We start from the raw sequence: 20,523 nt of genomic DNA on the forward strand, positions 1-20,523 counted from the left end.
GTGGTGGTGTGAATTGACACCAGGGCTAAAAGCTTTATTAATCAGGCTTTTAGTCCGCTTGTTTACCCAGTTATTGTAAAACTTAATGGCTCTAGAGGTCTGCAGGCTAACACACCTTGTTTATTGACATAGCTGATGTGAATGGAGACTTTACTTGTCGCGGGCGGGGTGGTGTTTAATCAGATTACTGCTCTGTGTTGGTGTGTACGTGGGAGAAAGAGGGGGAGGTGGATCGGAGTGGGAGGGAGGGGTATGCAGGCGACCCAGGGGGTAGGTAGAGTTGCCGGACGGGGATGCTCGCACACGTACTCGCCCGAGAGAGTTGCAGAAACTAACACAGGCGGGCTAAGCGGTGTTTGTGTTGTGAAAACGCTTCGGTTTTGGACTTACAAGTGCAGCTTGCTTACTCACTCATTCACAGTTACATTCAGCAACCCACCATCAGGGAAAGGGATCAAGATTTTACAGAGTTTGGCTCCAGGTGCGTTAACGCGGCGCGGACCTGTTGACTCTTTAGCTGCAGATCCTCAAACTTTTGAAGAAACTCGCACTAACTTTTCTAACTCGCGAGGCAATGCAGAGGGGGGAGATGTGGGGAAAGCAGGGTGATGTGACCCTGTGTAAACTCCAATGACCACCTCTCTCTTTCCCAAAACACACGTGTAACAGCAGCAGCGCGTCCATGTCCAGGCTGGAGCCAGCATGACTCTGTCCGGCGGTTTGTCGGATACTTGTCAGCTCGTTTCACGCGACCGCATGGAGCCCGAGCTGTGGAAATAACTGAGCTTCACTCATGCTTTCTCAGGATTAATCGCTGCAACGCGTTGGGAAGCAAACACAAGCCGCCGCGCACACTTTGGGAGAGAGAGGGAGCTACGATGCGGGGCACTTTGGGCGCTTTCATTCAGTCCTGTGTGATCCTCCTGGTCCGAGCAGACCAGTGGAGGTTAAAGGACTCCGCCAGCTGCGAGCTTAACAAGAAAGTAAGTCAGTAGAAAGTACAAATAGACAAATTATTACACTGTTTCACGACCAAATACCAGCTTCTTTACAGGATTTGTCAAATTTGACACGTTGGTTTTTAATTGGCAGTATCAGATGTCAGCAAATGATCCCTGAAGTGTCATTTTCCCTTTTTTCTTTCTTTCTGCTGCGTGAAACAAACCTTTCTGCTCTAGAGATAGACTCTTTTGGCATTTTAAGGCTTTTTGAAACATATTTTAGTCTCAAACTGGATTGTATTGTATCATATGGTGCTTACTTTTAGTAAGCTTAACTCTCTATTCCAGCAGCTGTGACAAAAACAGTTAAAATGTGCATCAAAGCCCCAAAGCCCAAGTTATCCTCTATAAATTGTCTAGAAATAGTCCAAACCCACTCTTAACTCAATCAAAATCAGATTTAAATGACTTTATAGTCATACAAAAACGTACATTCTTGAAGTATATGTTTTGTAATTGTTGATATACTCCAATAATGCAGTGCTTTTTTAATTCAGTCCACTCATTGACGGATTTTTTTGCATCGTGTTTGTGTAAAAGGTATATGCACTGTTTTTATAAGCGCTTATATCTAAAAATTCACCACCTTATGTCATATTTAGTCTGTAAGTATTACATCTTTCACTTACAAATACGGTGTAAAAATTTCCAACACCATGATAGTTTTTGATAGCTCCTGGTTTAAATGATACAATCAATATCACTGATGCCATGGAAGATCACTTAAGCTTTTAAAACCCAGTTCTCTTTTTAAGATGGGTTTGTACTGAAGGATTAAATCCACAAAATTGCAAGCAAACTCCTGCACAGTGTCAAAAATGCACCAATACAAAATTGGCAGACTTTCAGTGTTGTTTCTGCCTATTGGGTGTCTGGGACTCCCGTTTTTCTAAGCTGTGGGAAATGAGCATTACTGTCAATGACTTTTACAAGAATCAAATCAAAATTTTAAAAATCTAGTCATGTGACAATCCTATGACAAGCCTCTCTATGTTAAACTTATCAGATATCTTCTTTAAACCCGCCGAATTATTAATTTTTGGCCTGATCTGCAAGACACAGGAAGCAAAGCATTCAGCACACTGTCTGACAGCTGCTGATGTGTATTGTTGGTTTGGCACTCATGCTCTAAGTGGCCTGTTAATAAGTCATTATCAGTGTGTTAGGAGCCGGTCTAATAAACAGCCTCTTGTAGACAAAGTGTTGGTTTTGCTGTTTGGTGTCAGACAGGCACAGTGAAGGTTATTGTTGAGTAAATGGTATAAAGGGGAAATTTCTGCAACAAAAAACTGTCTGGATGCCAGTGGGTAGATCAGGCACCCACAGACAAAAACAATGGTCCTGTACACACTGGCCACAGGTTCAAATCCTGATCCCAGCTCTGTTTGGTGGATGTCTTCCTTCACTCTTTCTCCCCCTATTTTCTGTATCTCTTCAGCTGTTCCTTATGGGCAAGGGAAGGCCCTTATAAATATTGTCTGGCTGTTTTGTGTGGCTGCTTTTTGATTTACTTCTATTTGGGTATGACTTCACTAAATTTTTGTGCAAAATGATAACGCAAGAATTCATTTTTTAATAATCGTTAACATTAATATTAACCCTTTAGTATTATTTTTACATCAATGAAAACTGAGAATTTAAAAAGTGGAATTTTAACCATTTTCATAACAAAGTCCTTTACCATATACCCTGTTAACCTTATGTTAACCTTTTCATCTCCCCCTCAGCAAACTGACCTAAACTCCTTCTTGTGGACCATTAAACGGGACCCTCCTTCATATTTCTACGGTACAATCCATGTCCCCTACACGCGGGTTTGGGACTTCATCCCTGAAAACTCCAAGCAGGCCTTTCAGGAGAGCAATATTGTTTACTTTGAGCTGGACCTGACGGACCCGTACACCATCTCAGCCCTTACAAGCTGTCAGCTGCTTCCGCAGGGCGAGAACCTGCAGGACGTCCTACCCAGGGATATATATCGCAGACTCAAAAGACACCTGGAATATGTAAAGCTCATGATGCCTTCCTGGATGACCCCAGATCAGAGAGGTAAAGGACTCTATGCAGACTACCTCTTCAATGCCATCGCTGGAAACTGGGAAAGAAAACGACCTGTTTGGGTGATGCTGATGGTGAATTCGTTAACAGAAGCTGATATAAAGACACGAGGGGTTCCAGTGCTGGACTTGTACCTGGCACAGGAGGCAGAGAGGATGAGGAAGAGGACAGGGGCCGTCGAGAAGGTGGAGGAACAGTGCCATCCACTCAACGGGCTCAACTTCTCCCAAGTAAGTTTGAAACTGTACAGATTATTCAAGTCTGTAGGTTAACAACCTACTTTTTGGAACAGAGTGTGTGAATATTTCCTGTGATTTAAAAGCCTTTTACAGAGAACAACAGTGGCTTGTATTGTGGTTGTGCTGGTACATTGAAGAGGGCAGCTAAAAGCCAACAAACACTCATGGCGACAAACACTCAACTTTGAGTTGGGTTTATGCCAAGTGTGTAAAGGGGTGGCGCTGTCCCCTGCCATATCCTGAAGGATAGTGAGCTTGCATGGACCGTGAAGGGTGGCGGACCACAAAAACAGAATGTTTTTTCACAGAATAATATTGGAAACATTTCTTTGATTATGTTCCTTTCTGGTAGTTTGGTAAAAAGTAAAACTAGGGGTGTAAAAGATTGGATTTTTACCAATAAAAACTGATATGCCAGCTTCTCCAAACTTATCTTAACTGGTACTGATGAGAAAGGGTGAGTCAAGCATAGCTGGCAAATGAGCAGGGGAGTAGACGGGCTGGTATTTGTTTTTTCTTGGGCTTCATGCAACATGTTCAGGGCTCATGATGGGCCTCCTTCAGTGTGTGGAACCTTAGGCAACCAACTTTACCTGATGGTACAGTTGCTCATTTTGCTGGTATTTATGGCAGATATATGATCTGTGTTGCAGATATGTACAGCTGATATTGGCAAAAAAAAATCGTATTGGCTGATGCTGATATCATACTTATGATATTGTGCATCTCTCGTAATAACACCCAGATGTCTGGACCAAAATACTACAGAGGTGGAACTGTCAGTCCTTCTTATTTTAGGCAACTTTTGATAACACAATGCTCCAGTTCCTCCTTCTAATTTTGTTTTAAAGCCCCCATCGACTCACGCTTTCATGGCACAAGCTGAGCCTGTGAGGGCTCAGACTTTTTAGGCTGAAGTTTGGGATTGGTGCAAGAATAGTTTTTAGTTGCACTGAACACCTATTTATGAGCTGCTGCATTTACCACATCACTCCTGCATTTTCCTCTCAGCAAGTCCATTTTTATATGAACACGGCAGTAGGCCATCGACAGTGACATTCAAACAAACATATGTAGCTAACCTAGCTCTACTTCAACACATTTACACACCTTGAAGGGAAGTTCGTTTGGAAATTTTACACGAGCAAAAAGCATTTCATTACTTTATTGGATTTTTTCCTATTTTTCCCCTCCATATGCTTTTTATTTCTAGGCTGTGTAAACATACTGAAATGGTAATGACACTTTTTTGAAGTGGAGTTGTATGAGGTACTTGTCAATAATAAGTGTATCAGACATATAAGGATACGGTCAACATGACCCCTTCGCCAAGAAACTGTTCAGAGAACTGGCTCAAAAGCTGAGATATACAAAGTTATGTTTTTTTTAACCACCTAACAAATTAATAAGAATAATCCAAGAACAATTCAGGCTATATTCAGTGCTTTACTTTGCTGTCTGCATAGCAATTAAAAACAAACAAAAAAGAAGTGCTATGTTGCTATGTAGCATATGCAACCAGCCAGCTTAAAAGAGAAAACAAATGACATACAATCTAAACCATTAGTGACGACAACAGCAATATTGACATGCCATTTAATTGTAGATGGAGGGGTGTGATGAGAGGAATTGCTCTGAAATTAAAGGCTTGTAAAGCGATGCATCAGCAGTGAAACTGGAGCGACTGGTGTTAAAGACACTTTGCTGAAGCTTCGTTGTTATAGGTTGGTCTTGGCTTTTTTGACCAAATGGTTTTAACATACTAACAGGATGTGACACAGCTCATGCTTTAATGCTTTAAACTCTTTTAAGTTAGTGCTAACTAATTCAGTTTCACATCCCTTTTTGTGAGGATATGTTAAAAAGGACCAGGGGAATAGATCCACATGAATTTATTTACAACAGAGGCCTGTAGTTTGTCTTTTCCTACCTTTTCCCATGGCTATCCCAGTGGAAGAAGGTGTGCTGTTAATAATCAGCTGTACAAACATTCAGCCATGCTTCACCATGCTCTTTGTTATTAAAGAAAAATGGATCCTAATGACTCAAGTCTAAAATCACCAGAAAAAAGGGACCTTGTTCCTCAAACCAACACATAAGTCCCCCCTGTCTGCCTTCCTGCCTGTCAGTCTGTGCCCCTCACTGACCTTTTCAGTTTTACAAACATCTCTTAAAGGCAGCAGTCACTATGAAATCATGTTGCGTATTATTGAGGAATTTCTGCTAAAGCTGGTCAGGAGCTAAGGGGATTACACTTGACCATTTACCTTAACATCCAGAAGCTTTAAGTGTTGTTATTTTAAAGCAGGCCCACTCAGCCCCTCAGACTATAAGTCTCGGAAACCACCCGGCAGCACTTTTATTGGCATTCTCTTGAGTCGTAGAAGAAGAAAGGGGGGCAGGTAACAAACTGATTTACTACTGCAATGTTGATGTATTGAATGAGAGTTAATAAAATATATCTGACAGAGATGAGGTGATTGAATTAATCTTTTTAATAAAGAAGTTTTTGTTTCTAAAACCCTCAATTATGTCTTGTTTTTGGCTGAAGAATCAGCAATTCTATGTGTTATTTTAAATAAGTAAGAGTGTTTTTGACAAGGCTGTTGTCACCAGAAGTACTCCAACATCAGCCAGTAGTTAACCTTTTCTCTGAATTGCTTTGGTGTGGTTGTTTGATCCAGGTCCCCCAACCACCAGGCTTCAGACTGGTACCAGACCTTGCGTCATTTTGAAGAAATGATTCATTTCCCTTTTTGATATTGGAGTCTACATGGTGTTTTATTTTGAAAAATGACTGTTTTCTCTGCCTGTCACATCCGTCCGTGCCTCTTGAATGTCAAGACCCGATAATACCCATGTCTCAGCTGTGATCATGCAAGTATAGACTACTTGACTTTGTGTCCATAAACTCATCCGACTGTGTTATGAGCATAAATGTAAATAATTATACTTGAATATATGCTACATGTGCTGCCAGACATACAAGAGACTTCAGGCTGGATAACTACAAGATGTGTGGGATGTTGACTACAGCAGCATTTAAACAATCTGTATTACATGGTCAAAAATACATCTCTGTGCATCAACTTTACACTTCTAATAAAATGGTGTATAAGCTCGAAGACAGGTTAAGGACAGCTAAGTGATTATATTTGGTCTCTTTTTGCACAGCTTGTATTAAACAAAGCAGTGTCATCTCCAGTTCCCTTTCAAGCCACTGTTGTATCTTGGTTGGTCAGAGACATGGTGAGACCACAGTTTTTGGCCTGTGCAGGGCCCTTGCAGAAATCCAGCAAAATTCCCTGAAATGAAGCCCCATCGAAAAAGGAAGTACATTTTAACTAAAGAGCTGAAGACCATTTGCATGCAGGCTTCACAAGCAGAACAATACTGTGCAACTGACTTGACATAATGTTTGTCTTTTAATGGTGCCATTGCTTTCTGCTGCCTAAATTCTGTCTTGAATTAAAGATGCACTCCTTTTTTAATCCAGCATGCAGATGAAGAAGCCCAAAGACTGGTGCAAACAGGACAAGCTGATGTGGCTGTTGTATATTTAATGTACATTTGTTTAATCTGACTTGAAAGTTGAAGTGGAGCAGCCCAGGTTTATGGTCCTTTGTGTTGTTAACAGTTTTGCATAAGAAACTTGTGAAAGAAAAAGAAAAGAATTTAAATTCTTGTGGTCCTTAGGTTTCGCTTCACTGTTTTGGCAATTTTGTCAGAATTGTACATCAGCTAAAGCAGATCTCTAAGTTTATTAATACTTACACTAAAACTATGGCTTGACTGCTGAATGTGGAAGTATAAATTAAGTTGTGCCATGATCATGCTGTTGTTTTTGGAAGACATTTGCTTATTGAATTACTTTGCCGTTTACACATGGGGCCTTTTTGTTTCGGATATCAGAGGAAGACAGTGGGTGGCTCAAACTGGATTTGTCAACAGGGCTATAAAGAAAGAAAACCTCCCATCATCACAGCTTTCATTGAAATAGGTCCACAAAACCTCCATAAAACTCAACAATGACTTCTAGTGTCCTAGAAACCACCCCAACCCCAACAAAAGCATACAACCCGGCACACAGCTTGGCACTCCAGAATTTCCACACTCAGTTTCATTCTAATCAGCTGCAGCTTGATGGACGCCTTCACCCTGCTGGCTTGTGGCAGCCCGCTTGATATTTCTGTAAACATTTCTCTCACAGTTTAGCAGCGTAGTTGAAAAGGGCAATTCCATTTAAAGCCTTTTAGCTCAACTCAGCTGTAAGATGTCCAGATAGAGTGTGATGAGTGAGATACACCAATGGTGAAACAAAACTCCTGCATCAGCTGCCATTGATGACTGAGACTTTAGTTAAATCAGGCTACAGCTCGACCACTATATTTATTCTTAATAACTAAACCCCTCTGTAATGTTTTTACAAGCTTTTTACATCTGGCATGACGCTGACATCTATGAAAGGGAAAGGAAATTAAAGTAAATGTATTGATCATATGACTCAATGCCTTTAATTATATCCCGATGACCTGATTTTGATTGCATAGCTTGTACAAATGTTGTATGGTAAAATTCAAAAAACAATGCAACAATGTTTATCCAATTTTAGTCTAAACAGGTGAAGGTGCTTTTAATAAGCAGAACGTTGTAAACAAAGCCCTTTACAGCTGGATGATTTGATTTTTTTTTTCAATTTTATAGCAGCTTTGCAATCATGCCTTATGCCAACAGCACAGTTTAAACTGTTTTCTTTGATGTTTCAGGATATCTCAAGACATTACCTGTCATCTTGGGCAGGTCTTTAATTTGAGTGGAGCACTAAAGGAATTGATACGAATGACGGCTGCGTGACAGTTTTCTCTGAATGTGATTGTTAAAATGCCTTCCAGACTGGTACTGTTGTAAACAACAAGAAGTGACACAGTTTAGCAAAAGTTGAATAACTTTTGAATCGTAAATCGTTACCTCTTACTCGTTTTTCCTCTTGAAGCTAACTGTTGTTCCTTCCCATTGGTGCTGTTGATGCCTTTGAATCCCGTGCGGCAGCATTTTTAGTAAGCCTGGAACTCGTGTTACTTTTGGGGACTTTAATGATTAAAACCACACCAGCAAACCCGATGTCTAACGTCTTTTTTAATCCATTTTAATCGAATTAAAATCATTTATTACTGCTAGCTTGAATGCTTACTGCCATATTTGTTTGGGTCTGTCAGCCAGTTGCAGGCTGTTCCAAAGTCACGTCATGCTGCCCAAATAGAGAACAACGGAGAGAGAGAAGCCTGTGATGCAGAACCCTGTACTATTGTTATTATTGTAATATTTAGGAGTAAAACTCAATCATCAGCAGGAAAACAATTTACGGTCACAGAGATGCTGTACATTATGATTCTATTTGTTGAGCCATATTCTGGGTCAAATATAGGTCTCAAATAATTTGCTAGTCTGCACAGTCAATCCAGAAAGTTCACACTGTAATGGATCAGTACTCTGTATCGTCTGATACCCAAGACCTTGGAGTTGCAATCGTATCGGGTGGGAAAAACTGGTATCGGATAGGGATGCACAATATTATCAGCAGTATATCGGTATTGGCCAGTATTGATGCGAGGAGGAGCACGACAACACGCCTTCAACACCACCACTTTAATTTTGCATCTTAAAAACCGTCACCCTGATGACTACAAGGACATTCTTAAGATAAAGAATGACAAAACTTCGTGCCAGGGAAAACTCGACAGCAGCCTCTACTGAAGTCATTTGACAAAGATTAAAAAATACAGCAGTGGTCACCCCAAGGTAAGGGGCTGAAGAGGAAAATCATTGAATTTATAGCTCTTGATAATCAGCCTTTCAGCGTGGTGGAATATACAGGCTTCCGCGGGCTAATGATGCATTTAAAACACAGCGACGTTACACCTAGCAGGTGCTTATAGCCTTACCTGAGCTGCAAAACTTTGTTTCCAGTCACGTGGAGAAGCTCCTCGTTAAAGCTAAACATATTATCTATGGATATATGGACATCAAGTGTTTGTCCTGTTGAGCCTCACTGCTTAGTGGTTAGATGAGGGTTTCACTCTCAAAAAGCCTGTCCTCCACTCACAGGAGTGCTCACTCAGCAGCCACAGTTGCATCCGCTTTTGATAACATGTTTCGGATATGGAAAATAGAGAAAAAGAACGTGCATGTCGTGCTACATCACAGTGCGCAAAACATAGCAAAAGCAATGACAGATTTCTTTCCGTGCATGGCACACACTCTTCAGCTGGCTGTGCAGTGTGCACTAAGGTGCTCTGTCTCCAGCATTGATGTGGGTGTCACTGTGTTGTTACAGAGCTGTTTACAGAGAAATACCCATTAAAGTTGATTGCTTAGTTAGTTAGTTAGTGCTGTTTGAACCAGAATCAGGAGAACTACTTCAGTTGAAGTTTTATTTCTGTTGTTTGCCTTGAGTCTCAAAAATTTTAAAGCATATTTAAGCTCTGATCTATAGCTAGATTTTTTGCATTCAAGAATCTGTCTTTTTGTTGTTGTTGTTATTCAAAGCACTTTGTCAGGAGTATCTCAGGGAGTCATCCTGCAAACTGGCTGAGTAATAAGGAGAATCAATCTAAATTTATAGGCTATATCTTTTTTGCCCTGTGGAGCTCTGTATCAGCAGGTCATTTTGCTGCTGTTTATTGCCCGCAAAGATGCAGATGACTTTGGCTGTACTGTTGAAAATACATGTAGCATGTAATGCACATGTAACCCAAAGACATTGCTGTAAGTTTTTCATTAGTATATGGCTGTATTTTTAAAAAAATCCTTCAAATCTGGTAAAATCAAGTGTTTTGTCAGTTTCTAAAAAAAATAGACTACCAATATAAAAAAAAATTAGTACAGGATGGAAATGGTGTTTATTACACTGGAAAAAAAATGTAGTTAAATATCGGTATCGGCCAAAATGAGTTTTAAAATATCGGCATATCGGATATCAGCAAAAATCTGATATTTTGCAACCTAGTACCAGAACATCCCTAATTTTAGGAAAATTAATGGCAATGCCTGATTATCAAACTAAACACTTGTTATGCAGTCTGAATTTCTTCAAGCTGATGATCAGATGTTGAGTGTCTGGGCTGTTTTCTTCTTACTTTCTCCCTAATCTTTGTAAATTGCTATTGCTCTGATTAATTACTCCCCAGTAATCCTGCAGTGTGATGAATCTATCACCTGCTGAGCTGAATCAGACTGCTCAGATGTGACACAGCTTGTGAGTTAAATGATCATAAGCACCATGTTTTCTTTTTTACAGTATGATGTTGTGCTGTTTTCTCTTAAGCTTTATTTCAATTCAATGAATGAGAAGATTTTGTCCTCTCAGATCAGGTTGTACATTGTTAATTCAGAAAAGAAGAAAAGGGTGGTGCTTTTTTGTTGATGTTGAGAAAAATAAGGTCTAAGAGTCGCCCAAGAGATGCCACATGCTGCAAACTTGGCTGATCTGGACAGACATCCGGAGGGGTGTGTGCTCACAGCAAAAACTTGTCAGACCGCTGTCCATCCTTTCTTTTGTCATATTTCAGCATTTTTCTTTTATAGCTGCATGCACTTCAGATTTGTACGTTTTACATGTTTGACCAACATAGGCAACTATCGTGTGCATGTCTTGCATTTTTTGCTGATGGGCTGATGAGGCTTCACAAGGCCGCCATTGGCCGATGCAGATGTCCCACTTACGCACTGGTGCATGGTTTTTGGTAAGCACACCAGCATCACTGACTCCGGCTGTGTTGCAAACAACCACAACAATCACTGTGCACTTCCTTCACTCGTCCCCTCATTGTACGGCTTAACACTCCTCCCCTCTCCTGTCTGTGATCTGGGAAGTCTGCATTTTCTTTTTCTTTATGTAAAAAAATAATCTAAATCGTGTACTGCAAGCATTCCCTATTTTGTTGTTCCATTTAAATGAAGAGAAAGCTCAAACTTGTCCTGTAGTGGATAAACTGGGGGACAGAGCTGGCTTGCAGGAGGACCTTCAGGCATGCATGGATAAAGAGAGAGGCATTTATGTGCTGAAAGAGCAGGTATAGCTTGACCAGTGAGAAACATTTGAAACAAGTGTGTACATGAATTCAGATAGGAATAACATTCGACACATTCCAACCCTCTTATTTAAAAGAAATTTTATTTTGAATGGACCGCATCCCAGAATCTTTTGATTTGTGTCCATGTAAGCACAGCAGATTGTTTGCATCATGATAATGACTCTCTACACACAGTTAAAAAAGAGATTTGTCACCTGCATCTGTGTTTGAGGGCAACATTTGTTGCATTAAACAGCTTGATTTATCTAAAAAATACAACTTAAAAATCTCATCTTACAAATGATATGTTCATTTTTGAGTTTTCGTACTGCTATAAAAGAAGCCCATTGAGCTCATTATTTCCAAAGCACAATGAATAATACTTTCTTTACTCAGATCTCTAATCTGTCTAAGCATGACTGCTCTTATTCTTGTGCTGTGCCCCTCGTCTTTTGAAGAGCGGCCTCGGCCTTGCCCATTACACTAAGTGAGCTTGTTGAGGACAACAATGGCCGCATGAAGGCCAGCTTTCTCTGTCACTGTTGTTGGAAACCCGCGGGACATTCCACACCTCAATGGAGCAGACCTGCTAATGAAAGTGTTGTTTCTTTCCTGCCATCACTGGGAGTAATGGTGCATGCAGAGGTGATGAATGCAGGTCTCAGTGAACATCTATGAGAACAAGGACAGAATGTTTGAAACTCATTTTGGGTTTCATTCATGACGGGGAGGGAGAGGGGCAAGGAGAGTGGAGATGCAGACTGAGATCAGTAGAGGAGCCATTAAGGAAGGAAGGCGTGACTCCGACTCCATTAAAGGTATCATGACGTTACATCTGTTTGACAGCCTCTTACCTTCAGATGTGGTGTTTTTGTTTCAATTGAACTGACGGCGATACAGAGCTCAGGATATGCTGCATTTCTTAAGAAAAGGTCAGACGAAGTACAAACAAAAGACACTTTTACAACTTTAGAAAAAAGCAAGGCTTTAAACCTGAAAATACAGACTTTTCTCTTTTAAAAGAGCAAAGAGTTCTTGTTACACTTTTTACCTTCATTTCTCTCCCTCTCTTTAATCTTTATCTTTGCCAGGAAGAAACATTAGATCTGGAAAAGATTACTTAAGCCATATAAACTACTCCCAATGTGCACCAGACTTCATACACTGATACCCACTTTAATGAAAATGCACCCCCTTAAATATGACTAAGAAGCAAAAAAGTAACTCTTCTATATTAGAGATTGCCTTTATCTTTCTAAAATATGTATGTCCTTATATAAGAAAAACATTCTGAATTCTATGGTAGAGTTAAAGTTTCAATGCACAACTTTTGAGGAAACTTTGCAGATAATAAATACTCCATGCACAAAGGAACAGTTGCCTTTTTCAATCACAGCAAACGCAAAGTTATGTGTTTGTGGATTTTTAACTGTAACATAAAATAATAAATCAAAGTTTTGTCTTTTCTTGAATCAGCAGAATTGTGGGAAAATGTCTAGCATTATAAATCAGTTTTGAGAGGACATACGACAACAGATGGCTCACTCTGCACCAAAATCATTGGCCAGGATAGTTGCTGTCACAAAGTGTGAGCATCTCAAAGCTCCCACACCCACAGTGTCGTCCCCATGGTAATAACCACTAAGTATGTTGGTTTTGTGGATATTATGAGAAGTGAAGGTCGACATCCTGGACAGCACAATGACTGTCCTTATTCTCCAGCACGGCATGGGCGGCCCTTTGGGAAAACTGCTGCAAAATTTGCCCATGGAGGAAAGTCTGTGTAAATCCCTTCAGTAATGAAAATAGATGGCAAAATAAGTATGATGATAGCAACACGGTGGGGATTCATGGGAAACCTGTAATTTCCCATTTTGATTCTTAGTGTCATGAATTGAATTTTGCTTAATTCCTGATTTTTCATACTTCACTCATTAATGAAACTTCTTTGTTTGAGCTTCCTGTGGTCACTATAAAGGGCCAAGAAATGGCTCCCCTAGAAAACCAAACATTCAAAAGATCTTAAGACTCCTCTGTTCTTTTTTATGCATGATTATAATAAGAAATATTTGAATAACCAGATTAAGAGGATTTTGCTTTTGACATAATTTCCTTCCTTCTGTCCAGTCTTGTTAAGGAGTTAAACTACTTGGCTCCTAGAGTAGCTTCATTTTTTCTGTGCAGCCTGATCTAATCCTTGTAATGAAAGCAAATATAAACTTTTCCAAATGTCCCCATTCCCTATAAAAAATAACTAAGGTGCCGAATAGATTCAGTTGCTGTATTTACCTGCTGTATATGTGTTTGTGTATCTTAAGGAAAAAGAGCATGTTGGCATGGTTAGAGTATTACACGGTAATACACAGGCAGCAAATCTGATTAGATCTCATTTGTCAAACTTGCAAACCAACAACCATCCGGTCTTGATTCAGAGATCTTCTGAGTAGAACGGCCTGCAGTGAAGAAATGCATACGGATGAATCTTCACTGCTAAAGTCATGACAGCAGTAGTGCGTTTTGCATGTTCTTGGATTAATGAGCTCATTAAGGTACCCCAAGGGGGATTTACAAACTCTGCCAGATGATGGTTTGGCTGAAAGATTTTTCACTTGTTTCAATAAATTAAGAAACATAGACCTCAATAGCTGATGGAAGATTTTTTCCAAGATAATACCATCCTTGAGATATCAACAGTAAAAAGGCTATATAATATAGAACCATAAAAAAGTGTAAACATGTGTAGACAGGCCACAAAATGTGTTTACATGTACACATTTTAAAATGCATGAAATTATTTCCATTTATACCAGAGTGAAGTAATTGTGCAGTATAGTTTATCATCTAATGTGCCTATAGAGGGGTTTGTTTAATAAGTTTATGCCCCCAGATGGCTTGCTGATAACGATAAGACTTTGATAAATTTTGATAAAATACATTTCAATGTTTTGTTTCTAGTGTGCATTCTTAAGTATACTTGTTCACTAGGGGTGGGTAAAAATATCGATTAATCGATGCATCGCAGTATTTCCCGCCCAATTCAATGTCGATTCAGCAAATCCTCTGAATTGATTCACCTCCTGGCCACGCTGTGCGTGTGATTCGCGTTGTATGGACGGAGGCTGACTCGACCAAACAACAACATACCATAACCATGTTATGTGAGGTTTATCACAATTTCCAAGAGGAAAGAAATATTATTAAAGTTTACATGCACTTTACATATTCAGTGTTTATACAGCACTGTCATGGTTTTTACTTTTGTTCTCCATATGCACAATTAAGTTTATTATTGTACATTTTTTTATTTTCAGATGTTTTATTGCTCAAAAATGTGAGGTGACTTACCAAATATGTTCACATGGGCACGAAAATGATTATTAACAAATTGTCAACAGGTTATTTGTGTATTTCTACTTCTTACTGAATCGACATTGAAGCATTTAAATCAATATCGAATTGAATCGATATCGAATCGAATTGCAACCTAAAGAATTGAAATCGAATCGAATCGTGAGGTTCTTAACAATACCCAGCCCTATTATTCACATAATTGCGTGTATCTTTCAGCTTTGTGCATGCTTGAAGAATGCACATAAGCATATCTGTACATTCTTGCAAGAGCTCATGCTTATGTCTAGCTATTATGTATGTGTGTTTATGTGTTTGCATGTGTGTAAACAGTTCTGTACTTGAATTTCCAACGTGTCCTCACGTCTTCTCTTGAGCCCCTGGTTTCATGTGGCACTGAGATGCTTGATTTCCTCTCTGCTGTTGACCAAACAGTTCCATATTAGATGTCTGACGTTCCGTCAGACATTATCTGTCCATCTGTCTAGATACATGACACCGGAGATGAGGATGCTGTGCGCCTCTCGTTTCAAACCCCGACTTTTTTTCCCTCTCAAAAGCTTCATAAACAGAAACTTGAGTTAGGTCTGCAAACAGTTTATGAAGAAAAAAAGCTACTGAACAAGGAGCCCTGGATCATCCATGTGTTCTGTTTGCTGTATTGTACAAGCTAAGGCTGTTAAAATGTTCCATACTTCAATACTGAATGATGCCACAAGTTAGAAAACAGTATAGCCACCTAAGCTTTAAAGAAATACAACTCTTCAGGAATTATTTTAAGACAAATCTTAAAAACACAATGTTAATGTCTTGGTATTGAAGCATTGCCAATGTAATTCTAAAACCAAGACCATTTTCAGGAATTTGCTTGTATTTTTTCTTGTCAGTCTCCAGGACTTCTGTTTCTGTTGTGAGCTTGGAAAGGTATAGCTGTTTCTGATTTTTGTTGGTATTTGTTGAGATAATTTAAGATGATTTCACAAAAACTGCTTTTAATTAAATGTTAAAAAAAAGAAATGTTTTTAATCTCTGTGCATTTTTTCTTTTTTGAAACAGTTAAACGTTTACAAACATTGCAACACTTTCCATTGATCTATAAGCAATTCTTGCCTTCGCTGCTGCCATATCAAGGTAAATTAGGCTCATACATTTGATTTTTCCATTCTTGTGAAAGCCCATCCACTTTCAAAGTTTTGTTTTTCCTCGTGCCTTTGATTGAAAGCGGATCGGATGCAGCTGGATGGTGCCAAGTGTGTGCCAAAAAAGAGCTTAGATCTTTGAAAGTATATACAGTAATACACTCCAGTGTGGAGAGTCTGACTGCTGCTGACTGCCGCAGGCCTTTCCTGGTTGTGTAACTCTGGTTTCTGCAGCTCAGAAAGGGATTTAATAGCTTGTCTCTATGACTTAACACCAGGTCATGAAAACCTTTGCAGACTGTGGAGAATCCTGGCACAATCATTGCTTTGCACCTCTGCTAATGTTTGACACCATTTGATAATATTTAGGCTCTTTTACATAAATGTTGTTGCCTGTAATTATCAGCCCTTTGGAAATGATTCAAAACCTTAAAATAGGCAAGAGAACATACTTTTAAACCCAAAAGGACTAGTTTTTTCTTTGACTGCTTCTTATATTAAAATAGATTGATTCTGATAAGACCTAATGGTACTCACAGTAATACTTTCATTGGCAAAGAAGCTCTAGAGTAACACCCCAGTTGAACCTTAAAATTAATTATTCAATACCTCCATCCACACCAAAGGTTAATGCCTACTAACTTAAACGAAACATGTAAAAATAACTCTGAAGGCAATTATAGATGAAATAACATACATCTCTGCCATTTTTCTGTTTAAGCAGGCAGCTTCCCAACAGCCCTGTGATTGTGAAGGCTTGCAGAGGCCAAAAAGCCTCCAGAAAAACAAGGAATGCATTTGTGTTTGTTACCTTGCAGTTTGTCTCCACCTTCATTTAAGTAAGAAAAGGTCAGCATCTACAAATGTACTTAGCGCTCACTAACAGCAGCCTTCCCATGTTTAAAGCTAATGTCAGTTTTACGTAAGAACCATTAGAGTCATTACGATGCTAATTTGAATTTGTTTGGCGCCCATCATTCCCTCTGTTGTTGTGCAAGTTAAGGTTTTTGCAGGGTGAATGTTGCAGGGACCCCCGGGTAACTGTATTACTGAGCTATGATTAATTAAATTAGCATGAGTGATAAAAATTAAGAGTTGCTATATAAACTTAAAGCAAAAAGTAAGAAAATTTGTGTTTGGTACATTATTTCTTAGTTGTAACAATGCTTCTTGGCAATAAATTTTATACTGTTGGAAAGCCTGTTTATTACCCTTTTAAATGGTGCTGCATTTGTAAGGATCATGCATTTGTAGGATGAGCAGCAGAGCTGAGTATGTGGGTTGCGCCCATGAAAAATGTGCCAAAACTTCTCTGCCAATGCCAAACAGCTTTTTTCGCTGTTGCTATAGACTCTTGTTTTGAGCTTCTGGTACCCCCCCCACCCCCAGGTGCTGCCAATCAGGCGCCTGATTGGCAGCACCTGTGAGCATGGGCCCTGCTACAGTGGTCAGTAGATGTCTACTTCAAGAATTGGCATGCCACGTTTGACTGATCTGGATAGGGCCCGTCAGTTGGGCAACTTCAAGCTGGTGTTCCGCAAAACCAAGTTGTGGCATTGTTTGGAGTGAACCCTAGTACCATCTCCAAACTGAAGGCCAAGTTCCATATAATGGGGAATGTTAGAGACAGGCCGCAAAGTGGGCGTTCCAAGAAGACGACACCCCAAGAATACTGTTTTTTCACCCTGTCAGCAAGAACTCTATCCTCCAAGATGACAACACTCGCCCCCATAGAGCGGGGTTTATCAGAGACTACCTCCAGAATTTGGGAGTGGAGAGGATGGAATGGCCTGCCAGCAGTCCTGACCTTAACCCCATTGAACACTTGTGGGATCAGATTGGGTGTGCTGTTCGTGCCAGAGTGACCAACACAACCATGTTGGCTGACTTGCGACAAATGCTGGTTGAAGAATGGGATGCCATCCCACAGCAGTGCGTGACCAGGCTGGTGACCAGCATGAGGAGGAGGAGCCAGGCTGTTGTGGCTGTGTATGGTTCTTCCACACGCTACTGAGGCTCCTGTTTGTTAAATGATGAAATTGTTAAATTGTCAATATGTCTTGTTTCTTCAAACTTCAAACATCCAATCCACCAAACAAGAGTCAATGGTAGCGTCAGATTTTTGGCATTGGCAGAGAAGATTTGGCACATTTTTCATGGGCACAACCCACATACTCAGCTTTGCTGCTCATCCTACAAATACATGTTACTTACAAATGTGGCACCATTTAAAAGGGTAATAAACAGGCTTTCAAATGGTATAAAATTTATTGCCAAGAAGCATTGATACAACAAAAAAATAATGTACCGAACACAAGTTTCCTTACTTTTTGTTTATAAACAGTATATGTGGAGAAATTAGTTACATTAATTGCCTTTAAAGATTTTGTCATTATAAAAACAAGTGTAGTTCAACTCCTCTTTTTGCTGGGTGTTTGCAGATGTCTTCTGTTGCATCATAATAAGATTTTAGTTAAACCTTCATCCAAAACACTCAGAATACCTTGTGTGAGGCTGTCATTGTTTCAACATGTCTCAACCCAAAGGGCACAGTTTACAAGGTGGTTTGATGTGAAGCTGTGATCAAATCCTCTCCCTTTAATTTCCTTTTCCTGTAAATAAAGAAGCATTAATTTTAATTGGCTAACTGCAGTGTCACATGTTTGGTATTAGTTGTGGCTAAATAATACATTTTCTTCCATTAGATATGTACTCACTTGAATAAAGCTTTCTTGTATAACCCCAAATCCAAAATAGTTGGAGCACTGTGTAAAATGTTATTACAGACAGAATGCGGTAATTTCCAGGACCATTTTCTTCTTTTTCTACTCAGATAAATTCTGAAAAGTGCTCCTAAACCATGTAGCAGATGCATTGGTAAGAAATATTGTTCCAGCGTGGAAATCCATGGTGGAATAAGCAGGAATAAAGTTAATTAGCAAATTTCAAGGGCTGAAAGATGTTTTTATGATGCGTTCAGGTAACCCCAGTAAATTAGACAACAGTATCCAGTATGTCATGCCGTGTTCCCTTGTCACATAAAAGGGGAAAAATTAGTTTTTGACAAGAAACTTCATTAACTACAGTTGTGGATATAAGGGCTGTGTTCATATTTGAGAGAATTAAAATAGATATAACAGACTGAATCATAACTTTTCAACTCAAGCACTACTCAGCTTAGACCACTTACGATGTTGTAAATATTTGTCATCATTTTATCTTTCCACCAAACACTAGAGTAGTTGTATCTATAAGGACTCTGGTCGAGAAGAAGTATTGATAAGGGTATCAGTATCAATAAAAATGAATGATCTCTATCCCGAGTCATGATAGATAGTTTATCTGTACACAGCATAATGGGACTTAAGCAACAGTGATCTTATCACTTGAGCTACAGTAACAATAATACAATGGTACAGGTAGACCACCTACTCTTCTTGAACATAAACCCCCTTTACATGAGATAGGACTATGGCACCTTTGTTACTCATAACTGTCAATTGGTGCTTACAGATTGCCTGTATAATTGAACCCCCTGTTACACCTCATCTGTAATGTGAAACACATGGAAGTGGAATGGTGGGGCACAGTTGTTCTTCCCCTGATCTGCTATCGGAGGCAGTAATAGAGGCGTAATGGGCGGCTTGGACAGGCAGTGTTTGACTAGTAGCCGACAGGGCAGAACGGGGCTTTGTGCGTGTGCAGGCCTTGTGTGTGCAACTGAAGTCCCCTCGCCATGTGCCTATATGCTGTGCCTCTTGTGCTCCCTTTGAACTTCTACAACCCTGTAATGAAATGCAAACCCAGTCTCTTGGACACCATTGTAATGCTGTTTTGGTTGCAATGTGTAAGCTCAAAGGGACAAAACTTTGTTATAGTACAACTGAGGAAAAGCAATCTGTAAAGGGTCTTCTGTTAGAGATGATGTTATGAGTTAAAGTTGTTCTGCCACTGAGACGGCATCAGAGGTAGTAACATTTAGAACTGGGCAATTTCGACCAAAATAAATGTAGTGATTTTTTTGATTTGGCAATTCCCAATGTTTATCTCTATTTTTTCTGTAAAGAAATAACAAAAAGTTTGAAAGTTCTCTGTCGAATATATTGATCTTTAAACCTGTACTTTTGAAAGTACTCCGTTCACATTGTTTTTGTTGTTTTGAAAGTTTTATTAGTGATAAGGGATATGAATAAATCATGCACTTATTAAGTACTGAGTTAAGCTATTGTGATCTGAACTTAATATGCACAGAGATCTAAGATAAAGGTGCTTTGAAGACAGTGTTTTCTCTTTAGTTGTTCCATCACAGATTGATATGAACTCATAAATATAAGCCTTCTACTGTAGTGTGCATGTAATTTCTCTGTTCTGGCCCGGCCTGTGACTGTTTTGGAATAAATCAAACCTCTCCACCCAGCAGCAAAAATGAGCCAAACCTGGCTGGATCTCAGCCGAATACATGAGGCCAGAGCTGTCCGCACATTCCAACACAGAGGAGTGACAGTCTCTGTATTCTCAAAGATTGTCACCTGGAGCCTGTGGAAAGATTTTCTTTGCGATCAACCAAAGGATTAAAGATTATTTGACAAATTTGATGGCAAATTCAAAAAAGAATCCTTTTTAGTTTAGGAACTTTAGGTGAATACTATTGACAACTGCATTGTAA

General features: G+C 39.5%; 1 protein-coding gene across 1 annotated transcript in view; it reads left to right on the forward strand.

The window, feature by feature from the left end:
* Window positions 1-331: 331 nt before the first annotated feature.
* trabd2a (TraB domain containing 2A) overlaps window positions 332-20,523 on the forward strand; it is an 84,349-nt gene continuing 64,157 nt past the window's right edge. Inside the window, exons 1-2 of the mRNA XM_041810390.1 lie at window positions 332-983; window positions 2,729-3,289. Coding sequence (XP_041666324.1) covers window positions 879-983; window positions 2,729-3,289 — 666 coding nt within the window. The 5' untranslated portion in view covers window positions 332-878. The remainder of the gene's footprint in view (window positions 984-2,728; window positions 3,290-20,523) is intronic.

Source organism: Cheilinus undulatus, linkage group 17 (genome assembly GCF_018320785.1).
Source record: "Cheilinus undulatus linkage group 17, ASM1832078v1, whole genome shotgun sequence".
In the NCBI taxonomy this organism is placed as follows: domain Eukaryota; kingdom Metazoa; phylum Chordata; class Actinopteri; order Labriformes; family Labridae; genus Cheilinus; species Cheilinus undulatus.